At 42.9% G+C, this 21,971-nt stretch overlaps 1 protein-coding gene across 1 annotated transcript in view; it reads left to right on the plus strand.

The window, feature by feature from the left end:
- The window catches only part of LOC124789495 (protein THEM6-like), a 206,225-nt gene extending 185,094 nt beyond the window's left edge, over window positions 1-21,131 (plus strand). Inside the window, exons 3-4 of the mRNA XM_047256876.1 lie at window positions 2,622-2,836; window positions 20,803-21,131. Coding sequence (XP_047112832.1) covers window positions 2,622-2,836; window positions 20,803-21,051 — 464 coding nt within the window. The 3' untranslated portion in view covers window positions 21,052-21,131. The remainder of the gene's footprint in view (window positions 1-2,621; window positions 2,837-20,802) is intronic.
- Window positions 21,132-21,971: the final 840 nt, after the last annotated feature.

Below are 21,971 nucleotides of genomic sequence, written 5' to 3' on the forward strand. Positions count from 1 at the left end.
TTCCGCCGACCACTGGCGACAACATCGATGTACTGTGGAGACCTCACGCCCCACGTGTTGAGCAATTCGGCGGTACGTCCACCCGGCCTCCCGCATGCCCACTATACGCCCTCGCTCAAAGTCCGTCAACTGCACATACGGTTCACGTCCACGCTGTCGCGGCATGCTACCAGTGTTAAAGACTGCGATGGAGCTCCGTATGCCACGGCAAACTGGCTGACACTGACGGCGGCGGTGCACAAATGCTGCGCAGCTAGCGCCATTCGACGGCCAACACCGCGGTTCCTGGTGTGTCCGCTGTGCCGTGCGTGTGATCATTGCTTGTACAGCCCTCTCGCAGTGTCCGGAGCAAGTATGGTGGGTCTGACACACCGGTGTCAATGTGTTCTTTTTTCCATTTCCAGGAGTGTATATACAATCAAAACATTAAATCAAATAAGGCCGGCTGGGGTGGCCGAGCGGTTCTCGGCGCTACAGTCTGGAACCGCGCGACCACTGCGGTCGGAGGTTCGAATCCTGCCTCGGGCATGGATGTGTGTGATGTCCTTAGGTTAGCCAGGTTTAAGTAGTTCTAAGTTCTAGGGGACTGATGACCTCAGAAGTTAAGTCCCATAGTGCTCAGAGCCATTTGAAATCAAATAAGCAAATAACGGAAAACTTAATCCGTTCACCGTCAGCTGCTTTTCGCGAAACGTAGTAAGCAGTTGAATACTACAAAAAGCCGTCCCCTACTGATTCTCATTTATTGAATCTTTGCTCAAAAATCATGTTGTAATCGAGGATCATACGACTATTTGCGCATTACGAATATTCAGTGCTAAAGGATGAAAATTGTGGTTGGAGAATTTTTCATGTTAATTTGCTCATTTTCAAGCAGATAACGGCGTACTATGTAGGCACATGCGGCGCATCAGCTACTTTCTATTTTTGCTGTAAATGAAGCATTGTATTTCATTGCTACGTCACTTCGTAAAATATTTCCGGACTGGAATTGATGCCATTCTGATATACAAAGAATGTCCAACGGCGACATTGAGGCCTTACCAAATAGACAAGAAGTGGCAAGTCTTGGACAGTGCACGTACACGCATACCACCCAACAGGCCACGCCTCATCTACATCTTCATGGATGCTCTGCAAATCACATTTAAGTGCCTGGCAGAGGGTTCATCGAACTACCTTCACAATTCTATATTATTCCAATCTCGTATAGCACGCGGCAAGAATGAATACCTGTATCTTTCCGTACGAGCTCTGATTTTCCTTATTTTATCTTGGTGATCGTTCCTCCCTATGTAGGTGGATGTCAACAAAAAATTTTCGCATTCGGAGGAGAAGGTTGGTGATTGCAATTTCGTGAGAATATTCCGTCGCAACGAAAAACACCTTTCTTTTAACGATTTCCATCCCAAATCCTGTATCATTTCTGTGACACTCTCTCCCATATTTAGCGATAATATAAAACGTGCTGCCTTTTTTTTGAACTTTTTCGATGTACTCCATCGGTCCTATCAGGTAAGGATCCCACACCGCGCAGCAGTATTCTAAAAGAGGACGGACAAGCGTAGTGTAGGCACTCTCCTTAGTATGTCTGTTTCATTTTCTAAGTGTCCTGCCAATAAAACGCAGTCTTTGGTTAGCCTTCCCCACAATATTTTCTATGTGTTCTTTCCAATTTAAGTTGTTCGTAATTGTAAGGACTAGGTATTTAGTTGAATTTAGGCCTTTTAGATTAGACTGATTTATCGTGTAACCGAAATTTGAGTTTCTTTTAGTACTCATGTGAATGACCTCCCACTTTTCGTTATTTAGGGTCAACTGCCACTTTTCGCACCATTCAGATATTTTTTCTAAATCGTTTCGCAGTTTTTGATCTTCTGAGGACTTTATTAGTCGATAAACGACAGCGTCATCTGCAAACAACCGAAGAGGGCTGCTCTGATTATCTCCCAAATCGTTTATACAGATAAGGAACAGCAAAGGGCCTATAACACTACCTTGGGGAACGCCAGAAATCACTTCTGTTTTACTCGATGACTTTCCGTCAATTACAACGAACTGTGACCCCTCCGACAGGAAATCGCAAATCCTCCTGGTGACAGGTACCTTGTCCCAGCAGTGCTGTAATAGCTCTTATGCCATATGTTCGTTGCTCATTTCTGTCGGCATTAGTTTTAAAACAGCATTGATGGCTTTTCCGAAATATGTCAAAGCAATGCAAATTTTACAAAAAAAATGCTTTTTATAAATACTTTTAATAATGAAAAAATTTAGCTCCGCTGCTATGGCTAATCCATATGTCCGTTTTTATCTGGTTGTTAATGAAAACAAAAAATGCCCGTTATAACTGAGACCATATAAATACGGAAAAATAACGGTTATTTAGAACTGAAATATCGCTATCGGTATCAACCGATCAGGTTTTCCCATCCCTAATGTGTGTGTGTGTGTGTGTGTGTGTGTGTGTGTGTGTGTGTGTGAGAGAGAGAGAGAGAGATTGTTTTATATAATCTCTGTGGCAAACGTAACGAAAAATGCGGTTTTAGTATATGACCTGGTATAACTTAATCTGTGTCGTGTGTCGGTGGACACGGTGGTAAGCAGTGTACTTCTTGCGGCAGGTGTGTGCCTCACGACGGACGTGGACACGCTGCTATTCCATATGAACAACGCGCGCTACCTGCGCGAGCTGGACTTCGCCCGCGTCGACTTCTACGAGCGCACCGGGCTGTACCGCAAGATCCGACAGAAGGGAGGCGCCGTTGTCCAGGGCGCCTGCACCATCCGCTACCGCCGCTTCGTGCGGCCCTTCTCCAGGTTCAAGATCACCTCCAAGGTAAAAACACACTCGCTCACACTTACTACTACTACTACTACTACTACTATAGTGCGTGCAAAATAACGGGGCCACTAGATGCGCAGTGGGCAGGGCAAGCGTGGCGAGGGCGGTAGTGGGTAGGTGGCTGGTGGGAGTTCGTCAATGCACTGTAGGGGAAATGCTAAGCGCTAGAGGAGCACTGCGATCCAAACTGCAGCCCACGCTCATAATTTCGGTAAATAAGTAAAGGATCTCCACACCCACACTTGCATGGTGACCATGAAAAAAGATCTGCCACCTCTGCTTTGGCAAGTATCCAAAAATAATTCCTATGAAAATGCAACAAAAGCAGCGATTTCTTTTCGCCCTACGTGTTGAAGCATCCCCAACTCTCTTGTGGTTCCCTTTTTAGGTACTCCACGTCGACGTCTGCTCGTACATACGCACCGTCGGTTGGTTTTCCGGCTTTACTTCTCGACGTGACAGCGACGACTCTCCGATGAGGTGCAGGCCTTGTGTTTTGCTATTACTGCGTGTCTTGAAAATATCGCTTTTATTTAGTAATTTTCCCGGCTAAGACTCTCTCCTTTTATGATTAAGACAGCCTGCGCCACCTTTCGGAGGGAGTGGGGACGTCAAGGAGTCACAAAAGTTCATATTAAGCAGTCCGTTAAACACGTAACCGTTAGCGTATTAGTTAATGCCTAAGCTTTCCGCTAGATGGTGCTGACTTACTGCTGAATAGCTTTGGTTCCTAAAACCTTCACTGATTAGTACTAGGTAAATGAAATAAGCACAACACTCTTGTATTTCACTTTCACTCTATATTCAAGGATTAAGATGGTGATGGATGATGGTCTATTTAAAAGGTTCCTAGCCTGGAGGAATCTAAATAGTCCGCAAATGCCGATATGCACGCGCTCTACGTCCAGATTCGCAACTAACGGTACACGACACTTTCAAAAGTCCACACATTAATATCTGAATACCGATACCTCTGAATTCACTCGTATCAGCAGATAATTTGAGTTTCTCTCGTCTATATGACCGTAAAGTTCCAATCTAGCACTAAAGTCCTAAAATCCCCTTAACACCCCGTTGCTACAACAGTCAGAGATCGTACACTACATCACTTTTAATCTCCGTAATATTCCAACAGTTTATCGTGAATCTTAACACGATAAAGTCCAATCTAATTGTCTCGCTGACTGGCACGGGTTCCCCGCCCTTTAACGAAACAATCAAGGAAAGAAGGCGGCAATAAAGACGATCAGACCTTTTCATAGGTTTTTCATCACAAGAGTTTAACGTCACTGCCTTCCCCATGACGGAGCTTCCGTGGCTTTGCTGTACTTAGACGTTAAACTACTTGCTGATACACTATAATTTTGATCTGCAATTACCGAACTGTGATTCTACACTACTTTCCCCTCTAAAAATTCTATTCTTAATTTTAAATTATTCTTTCTATAGTTTTTATCACTGTAAACCGAACCGAGGTGTTACATTATTCATCGTTTTTAACTTTGAGAGAAGGGTCATGAGTGGCGAATTTTGAATAAAACCTACATTTCTCTTCTTGCTATGTTAAAATTAGCTCTTTTGCTAAAAGACAGCAGAGTTCATGCAACGTCTCCTCACTAACAAATTGTGCAGACGAACCTACGAGAAAATTGACTCAATGGTTTGCTTGGTTTATCACGTGAGGATCTGAGGCCAAGGAATGTGAATAAGCGCATCCCATGTACAAAAATACGAGGCGTGTTTTTTAAGTAAGGTCCATTTGAACATAAGTACACAACGAAAGGTTTTTTCAAAATAGTAAATTTATTTTCGAACAGTACATACTTCACTTTAGTTTCGACATAGTTGCCAAGTTTGTTCAAACACGTATCATACCACTCAACCAATTTTAAAATACCCTCTTCATAAAAACTTGTCGCCTACTCCGATAACAAAGAGTTCACTGCTGTTTTCACGACGTCGTCGTCGTCGTCGTCGTCGTCGTCGTCGTCGTCATCATTGTAACGGTTGCCACTGAGGTGTTGTTTGAGGTGGAGGAATAGATGTTAACTGCTCGGCGCAAGGTCAGGACTTTAGGGTGGGTGGTCTAAAACTTCCCAGCCAAAACTGTCCAATAAATTGCGGGTCTGACCTGCAGTGCGAGGTCTTGCATTGTCATGGAGAAGGACAATTCCCTTTGTCAGCTTGCTGCGTCTTTTGTTTTGAATAGCTCTGTGTAACTTTCTCAGGGTTTGACAGTATGCTTCTACATTCATAATGTTTCCTCGTTGCATGAAGTCGACCAACGAAACACCATGCCTATCCCAAAACACCGACGCCATGATTTTGAGCTGGGACAGAGTCTGTTTGGCCTTCACCTTTACAGGCGACTGTGTGTCTCCATTCCATGCTCTGTTGCTTCGATTCGAGCGTGATATGCGAAACCCATGTTTAGTCTCCAGTTACGATCCCACTCAAAAAACCATCACCTTCTTCGTGATTGCAAGAACTTCATCGCACACTCAAATTTTTGGTTTTTGTGGTCCTCTGTTAGGAGTTTCGGGACCCAACGGGAGCAGTTTCCTAAACTTTGGGTGTTCAGGAACAATGTTGTAAAGCACTGATTTCGACACGTCAGGAAATCCGTTAGTGAGACTGTTATTGTGAAGCGCCTGTTCTCACAAATCCTCGCTTCAACTGAAGCCACCAAATCGTCTGTAATCAAAGAAGGGCGACCGGAGCGGTCCTAATCATGGACGTTGTCATGGCCACCTTTGAATTCTCACTCTCACTTACGCATTTTTCTTTCACTCATAACAGTATCACCGCACACTTCGCAAATCTGCCGATGAATTTCTGCAGCAGACAGGTTCCTTGCTGACAAAAACCGTATCACTGAGCAAACCTCACACGCGGCGGCCGAGTTTATAGTCTTAAACATTTTGAAAACACACAACAGAACCGTACAGGTTAGCTACAGAGCTGAAACTGAGTACAGTTGATACCGAGGCAAGCCGGTACACGACGCACGCCCTCCTTGTGGTATGCTCGCGAACTACTAGTGTCTACAACAAAACGGACCTTACTTGAAAAACACGCCTCGTAAATGTCTCTTATATTGTTCCAAAAACCTACAGCATTTCTCATTGCACCAGTTATCGATGTGCCTTAAAAATTATTCTTTCATCGGAAAAGTCTGCAGTTAGTGGAATGACACGATAGATAATGAAATTCTACTTAATAACCATATGGCAAAATACTCGTCTCCTTGCGTGCTATCGTTTGCCAAAATCTCGTTTCGATCTCTCATACCGTTTATAGGACAGAAGATTGTTGTCAATATTTCATTCTGGATTTATCACAAATTTGTGTGCTACGACAACAATTTCCTCGAGATTGCAGACACATATCTCCACCTAAATCTAAAGAAAAATTCAGTATGTTAGCTAAATTTCATATGCAGCAACATATTATGTAATACGCACCAAACGCTAAATCATAGAGACCCTTATTTTTCATTGCAAACTTTTTCTAGTTTCACGCAGTGTCTTAATTAAACGCAAATATCACAATAACTATGACCATTAACGAAATGATGGGTACGTCATGATGAAGCTGACATACAAAGCTATAAGAAACGCAAAAACTATTTTTTAGCAAATAGTTTTTGTAAAATCGTTTGACAAAGACTGCAGGGCGTGCCCCTCGATTCTGTCATCACAGCGCTTCGCTGACCAGACGAAAGGGGGCAAACAATAGGCCTCCCCTTCCGAACAAATGAACGAACTCGTTTAGCGCTTTGGACGAAAATTGGACATTGTACATCGGCCACCGTAACCTGCACGAACCCCCTCTTCTCGTAGGCAAAACTGAAGTAAAAAAATCACAACGTACGTTTCTATACAGGGTGCTTACAGTATCACAGATTACTGCAGGACGTACTATTGGTCAAAACTGTATGTCCAGAAACCAATACCTGTGGAGATACTTTTAGTAATCGGTGGTGCAAGTCTTATTACTGTTGCAGTTCGTTGCTCATGTCTGAATCTTTGTAATTTGCAGAACACTGATTTGGCGGTGGGGTTAGTAACTTTAAAGTAAATCGGTCAAGTACTTCTCGAGATTTTTGGTAACAATCTTTCCCCGTTATAAACTCTTATTTTGTCGTTATTCCTTTAACTCTCCTCGAACAGTAAATTCAAATTACTACAGTTGAGGATGTATCAAAAAGAATCACCCGATTTGGCACGCCAATATTTCTAAAACAAACATATTCAATGATTTTTTTTTTCTTTTTGATGAACAGGAAACTCAGTTCTTTCCACACCTATTCATAGGCGTTAAATATACCCCCTTGAAATGCACGACATATGTCAATGCGGTATAGAAATTCTTCCCACACTACAGCGAGCTTGTCTTGAGTTCGCCACTGGAAATAATGACATACAGTCAGGTCCGGCGATCTCGAAGGTCAGTAATGAAAGGCTGAATCGTTTTGTCCAGTATGACAGATCCGTCGTTCAGTAATCCTTTGATTTATAATTTCCCGTACTTCCTGATGCCAGTGTGGCGGTGCCCCATCCTACTAGTAAATGAAGTCGTTCGAATCAGTCTAGAACTGTGGAAAAAGAAAGTTCTCAAGCATATCGAGATATGTGCTTCCTGTAACAGTATTCTCGGCAATTAAAAATGGACCATACACCTTTTACCGTGAAACTGCACAAAACACATCAAATTTTGGAGAGTCCCTCTCACGTTGAACAACTTCTTGTAGTTGTTCCTTACCCCATATTCTCGCATTATGGCAATTCACATCTCCATTTAACTGGAATGTTGCCTCGTCGCTCAACACTGAGCGTGGAAGAAAACTGTCACCTTCCATCTTGCCAAGATAGAAATTACAGAACACACGTTGTTTGACACCTTCACGACGAGCTTGCACTCGCTGAATTTTGTATTGTTTCACGTGTAAACGTCGACGCAACACACGCCAGACGGACATCGGGGGCATGTTGAGCTGTCGAGCTGCACGGCGAACGGATTTCTGCGGACTACTTGTGAAATTATGGTGGATGTGTTAGACTTCTGTGTCAAATACTCTGGGACGATCCGGCGATTTGCCTTCACACAAACAGTTTCTCGGAATTGTGCAAGCCATTGTCTAATGCTCAGTGCTGCAGGAGGATCCACACCATACATAGTACGAAGGTCACGCTGAACAGTTATTAGTTATTGCAGACCCGCACTGCGCAAAACGTAGAATACAAAACTTTCTGTTGTCCCGACACCATTTTTACTAGAACTGAATTGGGCGCACACTGTTGCTACCTAGCGGGAACCGTGTAAAACACTATAGAGTTTGCTCAATAGTACGTTGTTCACTCACATATCTCAAGTAACATAATAGTTATTATTTTTTTAAAATCTGATTATTCTTTTTGATGCACCCAGTCTATTACGTACATGTATGTATAAAGTCAGATTACGAAATCTTATGTAGACAGCTACCTTTCTCTTTTCTTCGAGGTAGTGTAAATCGCCAAGTCACACTTCAGCTTTAAGCATAGTTCCGCTGTCATTCCCTAAGTTCAATGGCAGTGGTCTCCAGGCCCGAATTATGATGGCAGTGGTCCACACAGTTTTTACAGTACGTGTGTGGATCACCTCCATGAAGGCAAATTGAGTACCTCATTGCCGCCACATTATCCCCTACTATAGTGTTTTCTGCAACTCATGACCATAACTTCACCAAGAAGCTCAATCAGGAACGTGCATTAGTTTTTGACTTGATTCTAGACCATTTCAGGTCAGATATACTATTCTTGAATAATGACCATCTAATTTATACGGCACATATTTCCGGATGTTACAGATTAGATATAAACTTGTTCATAAGTTCAATCATGACCATTTGTGTGCTAAGTCACTGAGATGTTTATGCGTTGTAACCATAGCTAAGCAAGTGTTTAACAATTGCGTCCTAAAAAATTCTAGACCTAGTCGTAATAATGACTATGCTGGCTTTATATTAATCTTCCCCCTCCCAAGTCCTTTTTAGGTGATTAAACTTCATGCTTATGCACAAAAAATTTTCCTAGATAGGCCATACCTTGTAAGCACATGATGTCCTCATATCATGACCAATGAACATAAATGTTAAGACAGTCGATCTAAGTACGTTCTGTACAGGTTAACATATATGCCCTTTTCCTCAGCTACACCTTTTATTTCACTTCACTAGTAAATTCAAGATCAGGAGTTAAGTTCACGTCTTGTCCCAACAAGTAACTATCATACAGTTTATGCGCAGACGCAAGGTATTGTGTCCGCCTAAGCGGTCTTCGGTCAGTTCCAGCACAGGGCTCGTGGTTGCCGCATCGCGGTCGCGAGGTGGAGCCGAGACAGTGCCAGATAAGTTTTACATTCTGACGATAATTTATGGATCTGTAGTTTTAGCTTGACGAGGTCCACTATGGACAGACGATAGATGCTGTTATTCTGAAGAAGGTTGGGTTATCCCGGCTGAAACCTAGGTAAATTTCTAGGTACACGGTGCAACTGAGGTTATTCATTATTAAAATTAACTTCCAGATGTATTTTGGTGAGACTACTTCACTACAATCAGCATTCAGAATATCTAGGGGTTACATTGGACCCGACAAAGTCCTTCGAGAGGCATCTGGAAAACATCGCTGCAAAGATACCAACTAGGAAAATCATCTTCCATCAGCTGTGCGGAACAACTTGGGACTCCGCTGCTGGAACCCTGCGTACTTCGGCACTTGAACTGTTTTCCTCTAGTGCGGAATATGATGCTCCTAACCGCAACTCCCTATCCATCAAGACGCGGTTATCCTAGAAAGAAACCGGTTTCGATCAAGAAAACTATCCATGAAAACAGCCATGCAACTGCAAACGTCTCAGTTCAACTTAACTCATGGGAACGAGTGCCCTGCACATTGATAGAACTTCCTGCATAAGAAGGAACCCTCCCTCCCCCCCTTACGCCTTTGACTTGTCGCGCAGAATATAAACAATAATTTAACAGCTACGCCCCAGTCATGGTAGCAGCACAGACACTCTTCATAAATGGGGTAAGGCTCCATCTCCAAAATGAGATTGTGGAGCAGCCAGACAAACCGTTAGTCAAATTGTTACAGAATATCCCAAGAGGACCTGTCCTAGCAATTTCGACGATTCCCTGACCGCAATCAATGACACAAATGATTACGCTCTATAGACAAAAAAGATGCACCACGAAGGAATTAACCGAAGGGGCGGGAATCAGTAAATAACGATATAAATGTACACAGAAACAAAAGGTTGCAATTTCGTAAAAATTGAATGATTTATTAAAGAGAGAGAGCTTGACAAATCGAGCAAGTCAATAACACGTTGGTTCACCTCCTGGCCTAACGCAAGCAGATATTAGGCTTGGCACTGACAGTTGTTGGGTGTCCTCTTGAGGGATATCGTGCCAAATTCTGTCAAATTGGCCCGACAGACCTGCAGAATTTCGAGCTGGTTGGAGAGCTTTGCCCATAGTGCTCCAAACGTTCTGGAATGGGGAGATATCCAGCGACCTTGCTGGCCAAAGTAGGGTTTGGCAAGCACGGAGAAGAGCATTATCTTGCTGAAATGTAAGCCTAGGATAGCTTGCCATGAAGGGCAACAAAACGAGGAGTAGAATATCGTCGACGTACTGCTGTACTGTAAGGGTGCCGCGAATGGCAACCTAAGGGTCCTGCTATGAAAATAAATGGCAGCCTAGACCATCACTCCTGGTTGTCAGGTCTTATGGTGAGCGACAGTCATGTTGGTATACCATCGCTGTCCAGGGCGTCTCCAGACATGGTCTTCGGCCTGGAATCTCATTCTTCAGTGACAGACGCAGGATCCCGTTGGTTGTCATCTGCGGCACCAACATAACCCAGCTGTACTTCGATGATATTCTACACCTCGTTTTGTTGCCCTTCACGGCAAGCAATCCTCGGCTTAACAAGAAGATAATGCCCTCCCGCACATAGCTGCTAGTATTTGTGCTTGCTAAATTCTACCTTGGCCAACAGGGTCGCTGTATCTCTCTTCAGTCAAGAAAGTTAATAGGCCCTCCAAGTCCGGAATTTTCACGATCTAACGCGATAGACAGAATTTGGCATGATATACCTCATGAGAACATACTACTACTACTACTACTACTACTACTACTACTACTACTACTCCTCTGTGAATCAATGATTAGGCGGCTAACTTCTTGCATAAGAGCCAGAGGTGGACTAACGCATTACTGACTTGTTCAGCCGGCCGCTGTGGCCGAGCGGTTCTAGGCGTGACCGCTATGGTCGCAGGTTCGAATCCTGCCTCGGGCATGGATGTGTGTGATGTGCTTAGGTTAGTTAGGTTTAATTAGTTCTAAGTTCTAGGCGACTGATGACCTCAGAAGTTACGTCGCATAGTGCTCAGAGCCATTTGAACCAAAACGCAGTCATCGGTTTGCCTTCCCCCAACATTATCTACGTGATCCTTTCAATTTAAGTTTTTCGTAATTGTAATTCCTAGGCATTTAGTTGACAGCCATTAAATTTGTGGTTTATCGTGTAACCTAAATTTAACGGATTTCGTTTCGTACTCATAAGGATGACCCCACACTTTTTACTTGGCTCTGAGCACTATGGGACTTAACATCTATGGTCATCAGTCCCCTAGAACTTAGAACTACTTGAACCTAACTAACCTAAGGATAGCACACAACACCCAGTCATCACGAGGCAGAGAAAATCCCTGACCCCGCCGGGAATCCAACCCGGGAACCCGGGCGTGGTAAGCGAGAACGCTACCGCACGACCACGAGCTGCGGACACTTTTTACTTACTGAGACGCAATTACGATATCGTGTTAGTCATCTTGCAAGTGTTTTTGATCTTCTGATGACTTCACTAGACTTTAATAGACTGCTTAGATTGTCTCCTAAATAGTTTATACAGATTAGGAACAGCAGAGGACCAGTAATACTTCCTTGGGGAACGCTGGATATCATTCTTTTACTCGATTTCCGTCCAATACTGTGTACTGTGACATTTCTGACAGGAAATGACGAATCCAGTCGCACAACTGATGCGACACTTCCTACACACACACAGTTTGATTAAGGGGGGTAGGACGTGAAACGGGCCGACTTGGAGCAGGAGAGGCACCACAGGACATTTTAATTGCCACTGTCTATACTTTTACAAATAAATTCATAAGACTTCGTTAGCATGACCAGGAAGGATTCAGGATTCACACTCATAGCAGAGGAAGTTCAAAAACATAACAAAACAATTTTTTTTTTACATGTGAAATTTCATCATTTTTTTTTTTCACTTGGTATTGGCTGCATTTGTTGCTGTACGTACTTTTCTTCATAAGTAAGAGATTCTTCCATTAATTTTGCACAGCATACAAACCATACTCACAAGTGTATGAAACTCTAGAATTTCCCAAATCTGTTAAAAACTGTGGTAAAAATTGAGATAATTAACTATGAAATTTGAGTTTTCTCTAAACACGAAGTTTAAAACGTAACAGCCCATTCATTTTTCTATAGATTAAATAAATTCTAGAGTTTCATACATCTGTAAGTATGGTTTGTAAACTGTGCAAAATTCATCGAAGAATCTCTTACTTATGAAGAAAAGTGTACCTATGGCAGCAAATGCATCCAACAGTAAGTGAAAAAATCATGAAATTTCACATTTAAAAAATATTATTTTTTCGTGTTTTTGAACTTCCACTGCTATGAGTGTGAATCCTGAATCCTTCCTGGTCATGCTGGCCAAGTTTTATGAATTTATTTGTAAAAGTATAGACAGTACAAATTAAAATGTCCTGTGGTGCCTCTCCTTCTCGAAGACGGCCCGTTTGACGTCCTACCCCCCTTAGTCTCATGGGAGGAATGCATTTGTGTGCTCTTTCGGCAAGTAAGAACTCGAGTAGAAGTCAAAGACGTGCCTCGTGCATTACCCTGAGTAAAATACGCAGTTTCCTCGTGTCAGCTGCCGCCGCAAAGCGGAACAAGGAGTCAGCAGTTTTTCTGGTACACAGGCTGACACGTCAGCGGAGCACGCTCGCGTATTTCATAAGCTGTGCACGCTTGTTTGACAAACATACAGTATACAGGTCGAAGACAGCCCAGTGGAAGTGCCGAATGGACCGTTATGCAAAGGTTGTAGAAACCTGACGCGCCTTTCCCGAGTATTCAAATAACCGCCAAGTGTGCATGTTTAGCAGGTTGTTCCTTATGAAAATACTACGAATTTCATTCAACGACGGAGCAGTTACGTCAGCCGGTACCAGTTTCACGAAGTAATGTGATATGATTCAGGAGATAACGGCACCAATTTGTAAATAAAGTGGAACAATAGCTCCTTAAATAATGAACACTAGATCAGTAAAAAGTCCCAATGCTTCTGTAAACGTAAAGTGTGTTCGAAAAGACCTACATTTAGTAGGAGCCAATAGCTGTATTTACATGAACAGCTTCAAACATGCATGCTGGCTGTGCAGAAAATAAGTGGCGGTGATAAGTGGCGGTGATAAGAGGCAGTTCACTGCCCCAGACAGGAAATCAGAGACACTACTTGCTGTTGACATAGCAGCAGTCGCTAAGTGGGTGAGAAGAATGAAGTCTTGCGCTAAATGAAAGTGATTACACAGTCCGTGCAAACAATTCAGAGACTACGTGAAATGTATTCGCAGTTGCGAATATGTTCTATCATCAGTTGTGTAATGGATTGAGCATGAAAATTTGTGTCGGACAGGGACTCGAACCCGGAATTTCCGCTTATCACGATAAGAGTTCGAGCAAACAGTTTGGTCACTTGTTTGTATCCCACGCCGACCTTAATAGCTCTTGGGAGGAAACAAAACACCATTCCAGTTGTTGACGCTTTGCTGCCAAATAAAAAACGAGAAAAATATGAAATTTTTACGCTGTTAAAACTAACGTGCCCGAATGGAACCCTGCATCTCCGATGACGTGGTTCGAAAATGCCATCGTCCAAGCAGCTAACTGTTTTTTTACTGGCCGGCCGCGGTGGCTGAGCGGTTCTAGGCGCTTCAGTCTGGAACCATGCGACCACTACGGTCGCAGGTTCGAATCCTGCCTCGGGCATGGATGTGTGTGATGTCCTTAGGTCAGTTAGGTTTAAATAGTTCTAAGTTCTAGGGGACTGATGACCTCAGAAGTTAAGTCCCATAGTCCTCAGAGCCATTTGTTTCCTGGTGTCTCGTTCCAGCCTACAAGGAAAACTAGGAAATACGCTGTCACATACGAATGTGTTCCGCTATGGCACAACTTCGATGGAAATGCTGGGTGATGATTGGCTGTGTATTCAAGAAAGCATGCCTGAAAACCAAAAGCTTCAGGACTTTTGCGACTGTTTTGTGGGCCAATGACTCAATAACGAATATACAGAGATGTGCACGTGCGATGAAAGACGCCATCACACTAATAAAGTCTCACGATAGAACCGAAGAATAAGTACATTATCAAAAGTTCATCAGAATGTTTATCCTTAGTGAAGAATCTCTGGGAAGATGCAGAGTACCACAGCCACCAGTTTGACCGACTAATTTTAAACTTTGCTGGGAAAAGAAGAAAACAGGTCAGCAGGGGAGACTGACAATACGATTCAAAAGGCTTTAAAGAAACTCTAAACCAAAGGTAACTTAAAATCGTTTCTGGCTAGTGTGGCCTATGCACAGAAGTTAAAATTTCGAAGAAAACGTCATATCGTTGAAAAATTTGTAACTACTGAAAAGTTGGTTACATTATTCATTGTCAGTCTCGTAAGTACTGTAAATACATTTTATGGGTGACAGAACGAGACTACCTCGTCGTGCTGTTCTCTGGAAACGACGCGAAGTCGGCTAAATGTTACTTGAAATTTGTAAAACATTCCCTAATGAAGACTGAAGACGCTATCTCAAAGACCAGGCCTTTTCTAGGGAGGTTCTTAGAAACAAAATCTGTATGAACAGACACCGAATGCAAAATATTTGCCGGCCGGAGTGGCCAAGCGGTTCTAGGCGCTACAGTCTGGAACCGCGCGACCGCTACAGTCGCAGGATCTAATCCTGCCTCGGGGCCGGCCGCGGTGGTCTAGCGGTTCTAGGCGCTCAGTCCGGAACCGCGCGACTACTACGGTCGCAGGTTCGAATCCTGCCTCGGGCGTGGATGTGTGTGATGTCCTTAGGTTAGTTATGTTTAAGTAGTTCTAATTTCTAGGGGACTGATGTCCTCAGATGTTAAGTCCCATAGTGCCCAGAGCCCTTTTTGCAAAATATTTGTAGCGGGAAAGTAGGCAGATGACATGCGATTAAATCCACACTTTCTCCCAGCATGAAACTAGTAAAGGCAAACTATCATAGAAAATGACTGGACGCAGTTTTGCAACCTTTCAGTATATTTTAAAACTAATTTCTAGTAACACATGTCGTGGACTACAGCAGGCCTGTTCATACGGCTAGGGGAGCTACAGCGCTCACGCCGTCGCGGTAAAATGGAATAAGGCGCCGTCGTTACGTAGCGCGCCTCGGTCAAGTGGTAGCGCAGCAGAAGGGCAAACAACGTACTGCCCTCAGATGAATGACCATAAATTAGGGTCGTCGTAGCCTTAGATACGACGCATTGCTTAAGGGAATACTCCACCCACAAATTTAATTTTTTCTACTTCGCCGATATATAGTGATGTTTTAAAATCGTTTCTAGTAAAGTTTTCAAGTCCGTAACTTCATTAGTTTCAGAGTTTAAAATTTTAACATGATTTTAATAGTATTCTTGAAAACAAACTTTCGGTACTTACTCCATAATTTTCCCATGCCAGATTTTGTAGATACAGCCAAAAGACATAGTTAAACGGTTCTGTGCATTCATTTTACGAGAAATATTAACAATTCATCAGTGTTTAGTTAAAATTTCAACCTTAAAGTTTCTTTAACTATCTGTACATAATTGTGATGATAAAATGAACATATTTTCGATAATATTAATCCATAGAAATCGTAGACTGCTTCCTGAAAAAATTTAATTTAGATCGGTTAACATTGATGACAAAGTTGACACTGAGCTTAGAAAATCAAACTTGGGGTAAGATAGATTTCACATTTTATCAAAAGATGAATATTTCTAAAAGACGCATACCCATTAAAATTCACCGGCAGCGTAACGTTCGCTCTTCCTGCCTGTATGAGGCTGCTTCTCGTAATTTCATGATCACGGTAGCCTTTTCCTTGAATTTTCTGAATGAGAGCTCTGCGTCTTCTTCAGAAGGTGCAGTGGAAGGGATATCTGATTGTAAATCAACGCCCATTTCCTTGGAGCTTGTTTTTTGTACTGAACATGATTTCAGTGTTTTCCCTAAATTTGTATTTACAAAGTCAACAGGCAAAGTAATTGATTTCCAATGACTAGCTGCCAACAGTTGCGCTTAAGTGTACCTGGAGAGCTTGCAATTTGCTTTGCCCGGTTTATGCCAAGTTCGGAGAAAAGATGGTTGGGATTAGGAACTTCAAAGTGGTGAGACATATCATCAACTGATGAGGGTAGGATGATTAGTCTACATGTTTACTGTGTGCAATGGTGTCCTGATACGCTTGATGATCTATGTACTAATGTGCTTCAAAACTTTAAACGCAACCAAAAAAAAGCTTTTAAGCGATATGACTGAAGAAAGTTTTCTTCATATGGAAGCAGAGAAATAAGTCTCAATTTTCCCAGTATTTTCACTATGAAAATATACATACTTTTTTATTTTCAGTAGAAACAGGCAAAGAATGCATCCGCAGCTAGATCAAGTTACCACAATGCTTTTCAGTTTGTAAGGGGTTGCGAAGTTTCACTGATTTTCGGGTCATGTTGACAGTGTGCAAAATTGGCTACAGTTAGAACTCGCACATCTACTGTGTCACGTTTGCGTGGTTAGTTTTATAGCAAAGTCAGTCTCGTAGGGGTCAGTGAAGTGAAGTGAAGTGAAGTGAAGTGAAGTGGAAGGAAGACAAGGATTTCTGGTCAGATGAGTATCGGGTAATATCAACAGCAGCAGAAAATGGTAGAACAGGTGTAGGATTAGTTATGAATAGGAAGGTAGGGCAGAGGATGTGTTACTGTGAACAGTTCAGTGACCGGATTGTTCTAATCAGAATCGACAGCAGACTAACACAGACAACGATAGTTCAGGTATACATGCCGACGTCGCAAGCGGAAGATGAACAGATAGAGAAAGTGTATAAGGATATTGAAAGGGTAATGCAGTATGTAAAGGGGGACGAAAATCTAATAGTCATGGGCGACTGGAATGCAGTTGCAGGTGAAGGAGTAGAAGAAAAGGTTATAGGAGAATATGGGCTTGGGACGAGGAATGAAAGAGGAGAAAGACTAATTGAGTCCTGTAACAAGTTTCAGCTAGTAATAGCGAATACCCTGTTCAAGAATCACAAGAGGAGAAGGTATACTTGGAAAAGGCCGGGAGATACGGGAAGATTTCAATTAGATTACATCATGGTCAGACAGAGATTCCGAAATCAGATACTGGATTGAAAGGCGTACCCAGGAACAGATATAGACTGAGATCACAATATAGTAGTGATGAAGAGTAGGCTGAAGTTCAAGACATTAGTCAGGAAGAATCAATGCGCAAAGAAGTGGGTATGGAAGTACTAAGGAATGACGAGATACGTTTGAAGTTCTCTAATGCTATAGATACAGCAATAAGGAATAGCGCAGTAGGCAGTACAGTTGAAGAGGAATGGACATCTCTAAAAAGGGCCATGACAGAAGTTGGGAAGGAAAACATAGGTACAAAGAAGGTAGCTGCGAAGAAACCATGGGTAACAGAAGAAATACTTCAGTTGATTGATGAAAGGAGGAAGTACAAACATGTTCCAGGAAAATCAGGAATACAGAAATAAAAGTCACTGAGGAATGAAATAAATACGAAGTGCAGGGAAGCTAAGACGAAATGGCTGCAGGAAAAATGTGAAGACATCGGAAAAGATACGATTGTCGGAAGGACAGACTCAGCATACAGGAAAGTCAAAACAACCTTTGGTGACATTAAAAGCAACGGTGGTAACATGAAGAGTGCAACGGGAATTCCACTGTTAAATGCAGAGGAGAGAGCAGATAGGTTGAAAGAATACATTGAAAGCCTCTATGAGGGTGACAATTTGTCTGATGTGATAGAAGAAGAAACGGGAATCGATTTAGAAGATAAAGGGGACCCAGTATTAGAATCGGAATTTAAAAGAGCTTTGGAGGACTTACGGTCAAATAAGGCAGAAGGGATAGATAACATTCCATCAGAATTTCTAAAATCATTGGGGGAATTGGCAACAAAATGACTATTCACATTGGTGTGTAGAATATGAGTCTGGCGATATACCATCTGACTTTCGAAAAAGCATCATCCACACAATTCCGAAGACGGTAAGAGCTGACAAGTGCGAGAATTATCGCACAATCAGCTTAACAGCTCATGCCTCGAAGCTGCTTACAAGAATAATATACAGAAGAATGGAAAAGAAAATTGAGAATGCGCTAGGTGACGATCAGTTTGGCTTTAGGAAAAGTAAAGGGACGAGAGAGGCAATTCTGACGTTACGGCTAATAATGGAAGCAAGGCTAAAGAAAAATCAAGACACTTTCATAGGATTTGTCGACCTGGAAAAAGCGTTCGACAATATAAAATGGTGCAAGCTGTTCGAGACTCTGAAAAAAGTAGGGGTAAGCTATAGGGAGAGACGGGTCATATACAATATGTACAACAACCAAGAGGGAATAATAAGAGTGGACGATCAAGAACGAAGTGCTCGTATTAAGAAGGGTGTAAGACAAGGCTGTAGCCTTTCGCCCCTACTCTTCAATCTGTACATCGAGGAAGCAATCATGGAAATGAAGGAAAGGTTCAGGAGTGGAATTGAAATGCAAGGTGAAAGGATATCAATGATACGATTCGCTGATGACATTGCTATCCTGAGTGAAAGTGAAGAAGAAGTAAATGATCTGCTGAACGGAATTAACAGTCTAATGAGTACACAGTATGGTCTGAGAGTAAATCGGAGAAAGACGAAGGTAATGAGAAGTAGTAGAAATGAGAACAGCGAGAAACTTAACATCAGGATTGATGGTCACGAAGTCAATGAAGTTAAGGAATTCTGCTACCTAGGCAGTAAAATAACCAATGACGGACGGAGCATGGAGGACATCAAAAGCAGACTCGCTATGGCAAAAAAGGCATTTCTGGCCAAGAGAAATCTACTAATATCAAATACCAGCCTTAATTTGAGGAAGAAATTTCTGAGGATGTACGTCTGGAGCACAGCATTGTATGGTAGTGAAACATGGACTGTGGGAAAACCGGAACAGAAGAGAATCGAAGCATTTGAGATGTGGTGCTATAGACTAATGTTGAAAATTAGGTGGACTGATAAGGTAAGGAATGAGGAGGTTCTACTCAGAATCGGAGAGGAAAGGAATATGTGGAAAACGCTGATAAGGAGAAGGGACAGGATGATAGGACATCTGCTAATACATGAGGGAATGATTTCCATGGTGCTAGAGGGAGCTGTAGAGGGCAAAAACTGAAGAGGAAGACAGAGATTGGAATACGTCAAGCAAATAATTGAGGACATAGGTTGCAAGTGCTACTCTGAGATGAAGAGGTTAGCACAGGAAAGGAATTCCTGGCGGGCTGCATCCAACCAGTCAGTAGACTGATGACAAAAAGCGGAACGTTCAGCGCGTCGGAATGCCACGGACGGGGACCCGGGTTCGATTCCCGACTGGGGAGGGAGATTTTCACCCCTCAGAAACTGGGTGCTGTGCCGTCCTAATAATTTCATTCCCATTGTCGACGCGCAAGTCGCCCAATGTGGCGTCACACTCAATAAGACTTGCACTTGGCGGCCGAACATCCCGCCTGGGAACTCCCAGCCACTGACGCCATACGCTCATTTTCCCTCATCTCTCGCGGCGGCCGCATCCAAAATTGCTCTGTGTTGCAAATGTGAAGCACTTTTGAAGTGATCCGCCGTGTTTCTGTGTCGCCTATAACCGAGACATAGCCGGCAGCCGATGTGGCAACACTAAAGCAGCAAGTGACAGACGTAAACTGTCAAGTAATTTTGATCAGGCTACACTTGTTTGACAAGCTCAGTAATATACGTCTACCAGTTAAAGTTTGGAGGATTCTATACTATTTACTGACTCGTGCTCATATGCTACATCAGTTGTTAGTATAACTGTTTGTAGTACAAACAGAATGTAGTGTTTTTTTTTAATATTTAGTGAAGGTCCGTTTTCACAAAATCACTTAACAATTCTTGGGAAATTTTCGTTTACCAACTCTTCTGTTGCTTTCTCTAATGGAAATCATTATAGCACTAGTCCGCAGCTCGTGGTCTAGTGGCTAGTGCTGCTGCCTCTGGATCACGAGGTCCCTGGTTCGATTCCCAGCCGGGTTGGGGGTTTTCTCTGCCCAGGGACTCGGTGTGTTGTCCTCATCATTTCATCATAATCATCATCACTCGTGACAGTGGATAGACTTGATTGTGTAAAAATTGGACTGTGTAAAAATTGGTATATTTTATGGGCGCTGATTACCGTGCAGTTGAGCGCCCCACAAACCAAACATGATTATTATTATAGGACTAATATCGTCTGCAGAAAATACCAATTTTGCTTGTTGAATGTTAAGTGGAAGCTCATTCACATATGAGGAATAGAAGTGGACCGAAAATTGAACCCTGTGGGACTCCCTTTGTGTCCTTTTCCTTCCCCTTCCAATCACTAAAATTTTCTAGCTTTCTGACCTTTTCTGAATTATTCATCATAGTTGACACAGTCAAATGAAATTTTTCACCCTCAAAGATAATTTCAAATTATACTAATACTTTATGTTCAAACTTTATGCAGATTACTTAATGAGACGTTGCATGTACAGGTGATCTACTGGGACACCAAGTCGGTGTTCATGGAGCACCGGTTCATCACGCCCAAGGACGACTTCGTGCGCGCCATCGTGATCTGCCAGCAGCGGGTCATCAACTGCAACGCGGAGGATATCATCAGCGAGCTGCTGGGCGCCAAGGACGAGGAGGTGGGCAGCCGCAAGCCGCCGCTGCCCCTCGAGGTGGCCAAATGGATCGAGAGCAACGAGATCTCGAGCGCCAACTTGCGCAACGGCTGCTGACCCCGGCCCGCGGGGGCCTCTCCTGCCCCCAACGGCGTCGCCGCCCCCGAGCCAGAGCGTCCCCCCGTCCCCGCCCCCGAGTGCCCTCCCGCCCCCAACGGCGTCCCTGTTCCGGAGGCTGACCCTGTCAACTAGACGTGGCCCCTCTGGCATTATTTATTCCTCCGGCAGTGCCCACGGGTCGGCTGGCGAGTGAAAAAGACTGACAGCAGTGCGTATCTCCCCATTTGTGACAATCAGTAATACGAAAGAGAAACGAAACTCCGGTTTCTATCTCGAGACCTGTAACTAGTCGAGGAATCACTCTTCTGTAGCCTCCCTGCTACGGACAATATATTTATTCGTCGCTGACAACAGCTGTACGTTCTTATCTAAGTCAAGAGGAAGTAAGTTGTTTCCTAAGTTAAATGTAAGATGTGGAACAGTGCAGTACGCTTCTATGTAACTGGTTGCACCCCCTAAACATTGGGATGAGGCTACCCTCAAAAAATATTCAGATTTATCTGTATTTGTCTCTTTCACTAGTGATCTGTCCTACCTATGCATAATATTTTAAAAATCTGGAAGTCAGTCTAAAATATCGATTTAAAAATTAACTCCACACATTTCATGTCAAAAAATACTGGATAGTATACTAAACCACTATGTTCACCAGCAATTTCAACCATTTGAGGATGATCTCCGATCAGGTCTGATAATTTTAGCAAATGACAAAGTTCTTATGTGAACTGCTGTAGCATGAAAAGTATATTGCTGTTGGAATACTACATAAAGTGTGAGTTAACAATGAGTATCTCATGCACTGTGACCTATTACATTGAGAATTCAGGAAACCAAAGCACATGAAATATGAGCTGTCAACTGGACAAATGCAAGTAATATTAAAACTAAAACTGCTGCTTATTTTATCAACGACTTTG

The sequence above is a fragment of the Schistocerca piceifrons genome, chromosome 3, assembly GCF_021461385.2.
Source record: "Schistocerca piceifrons isolate TAMUIC-IGC-003096 chromosome 3, iqSchPice1.1, whole genome shotgun sequence".
Taxonomy (NCBI): domain Eukaryota; kingdom Metazoa; phylum Arthropoda; class Insecta; order Orthoptera; family Acrididae; genus Schistocerca; species Schistocerca piceifrons.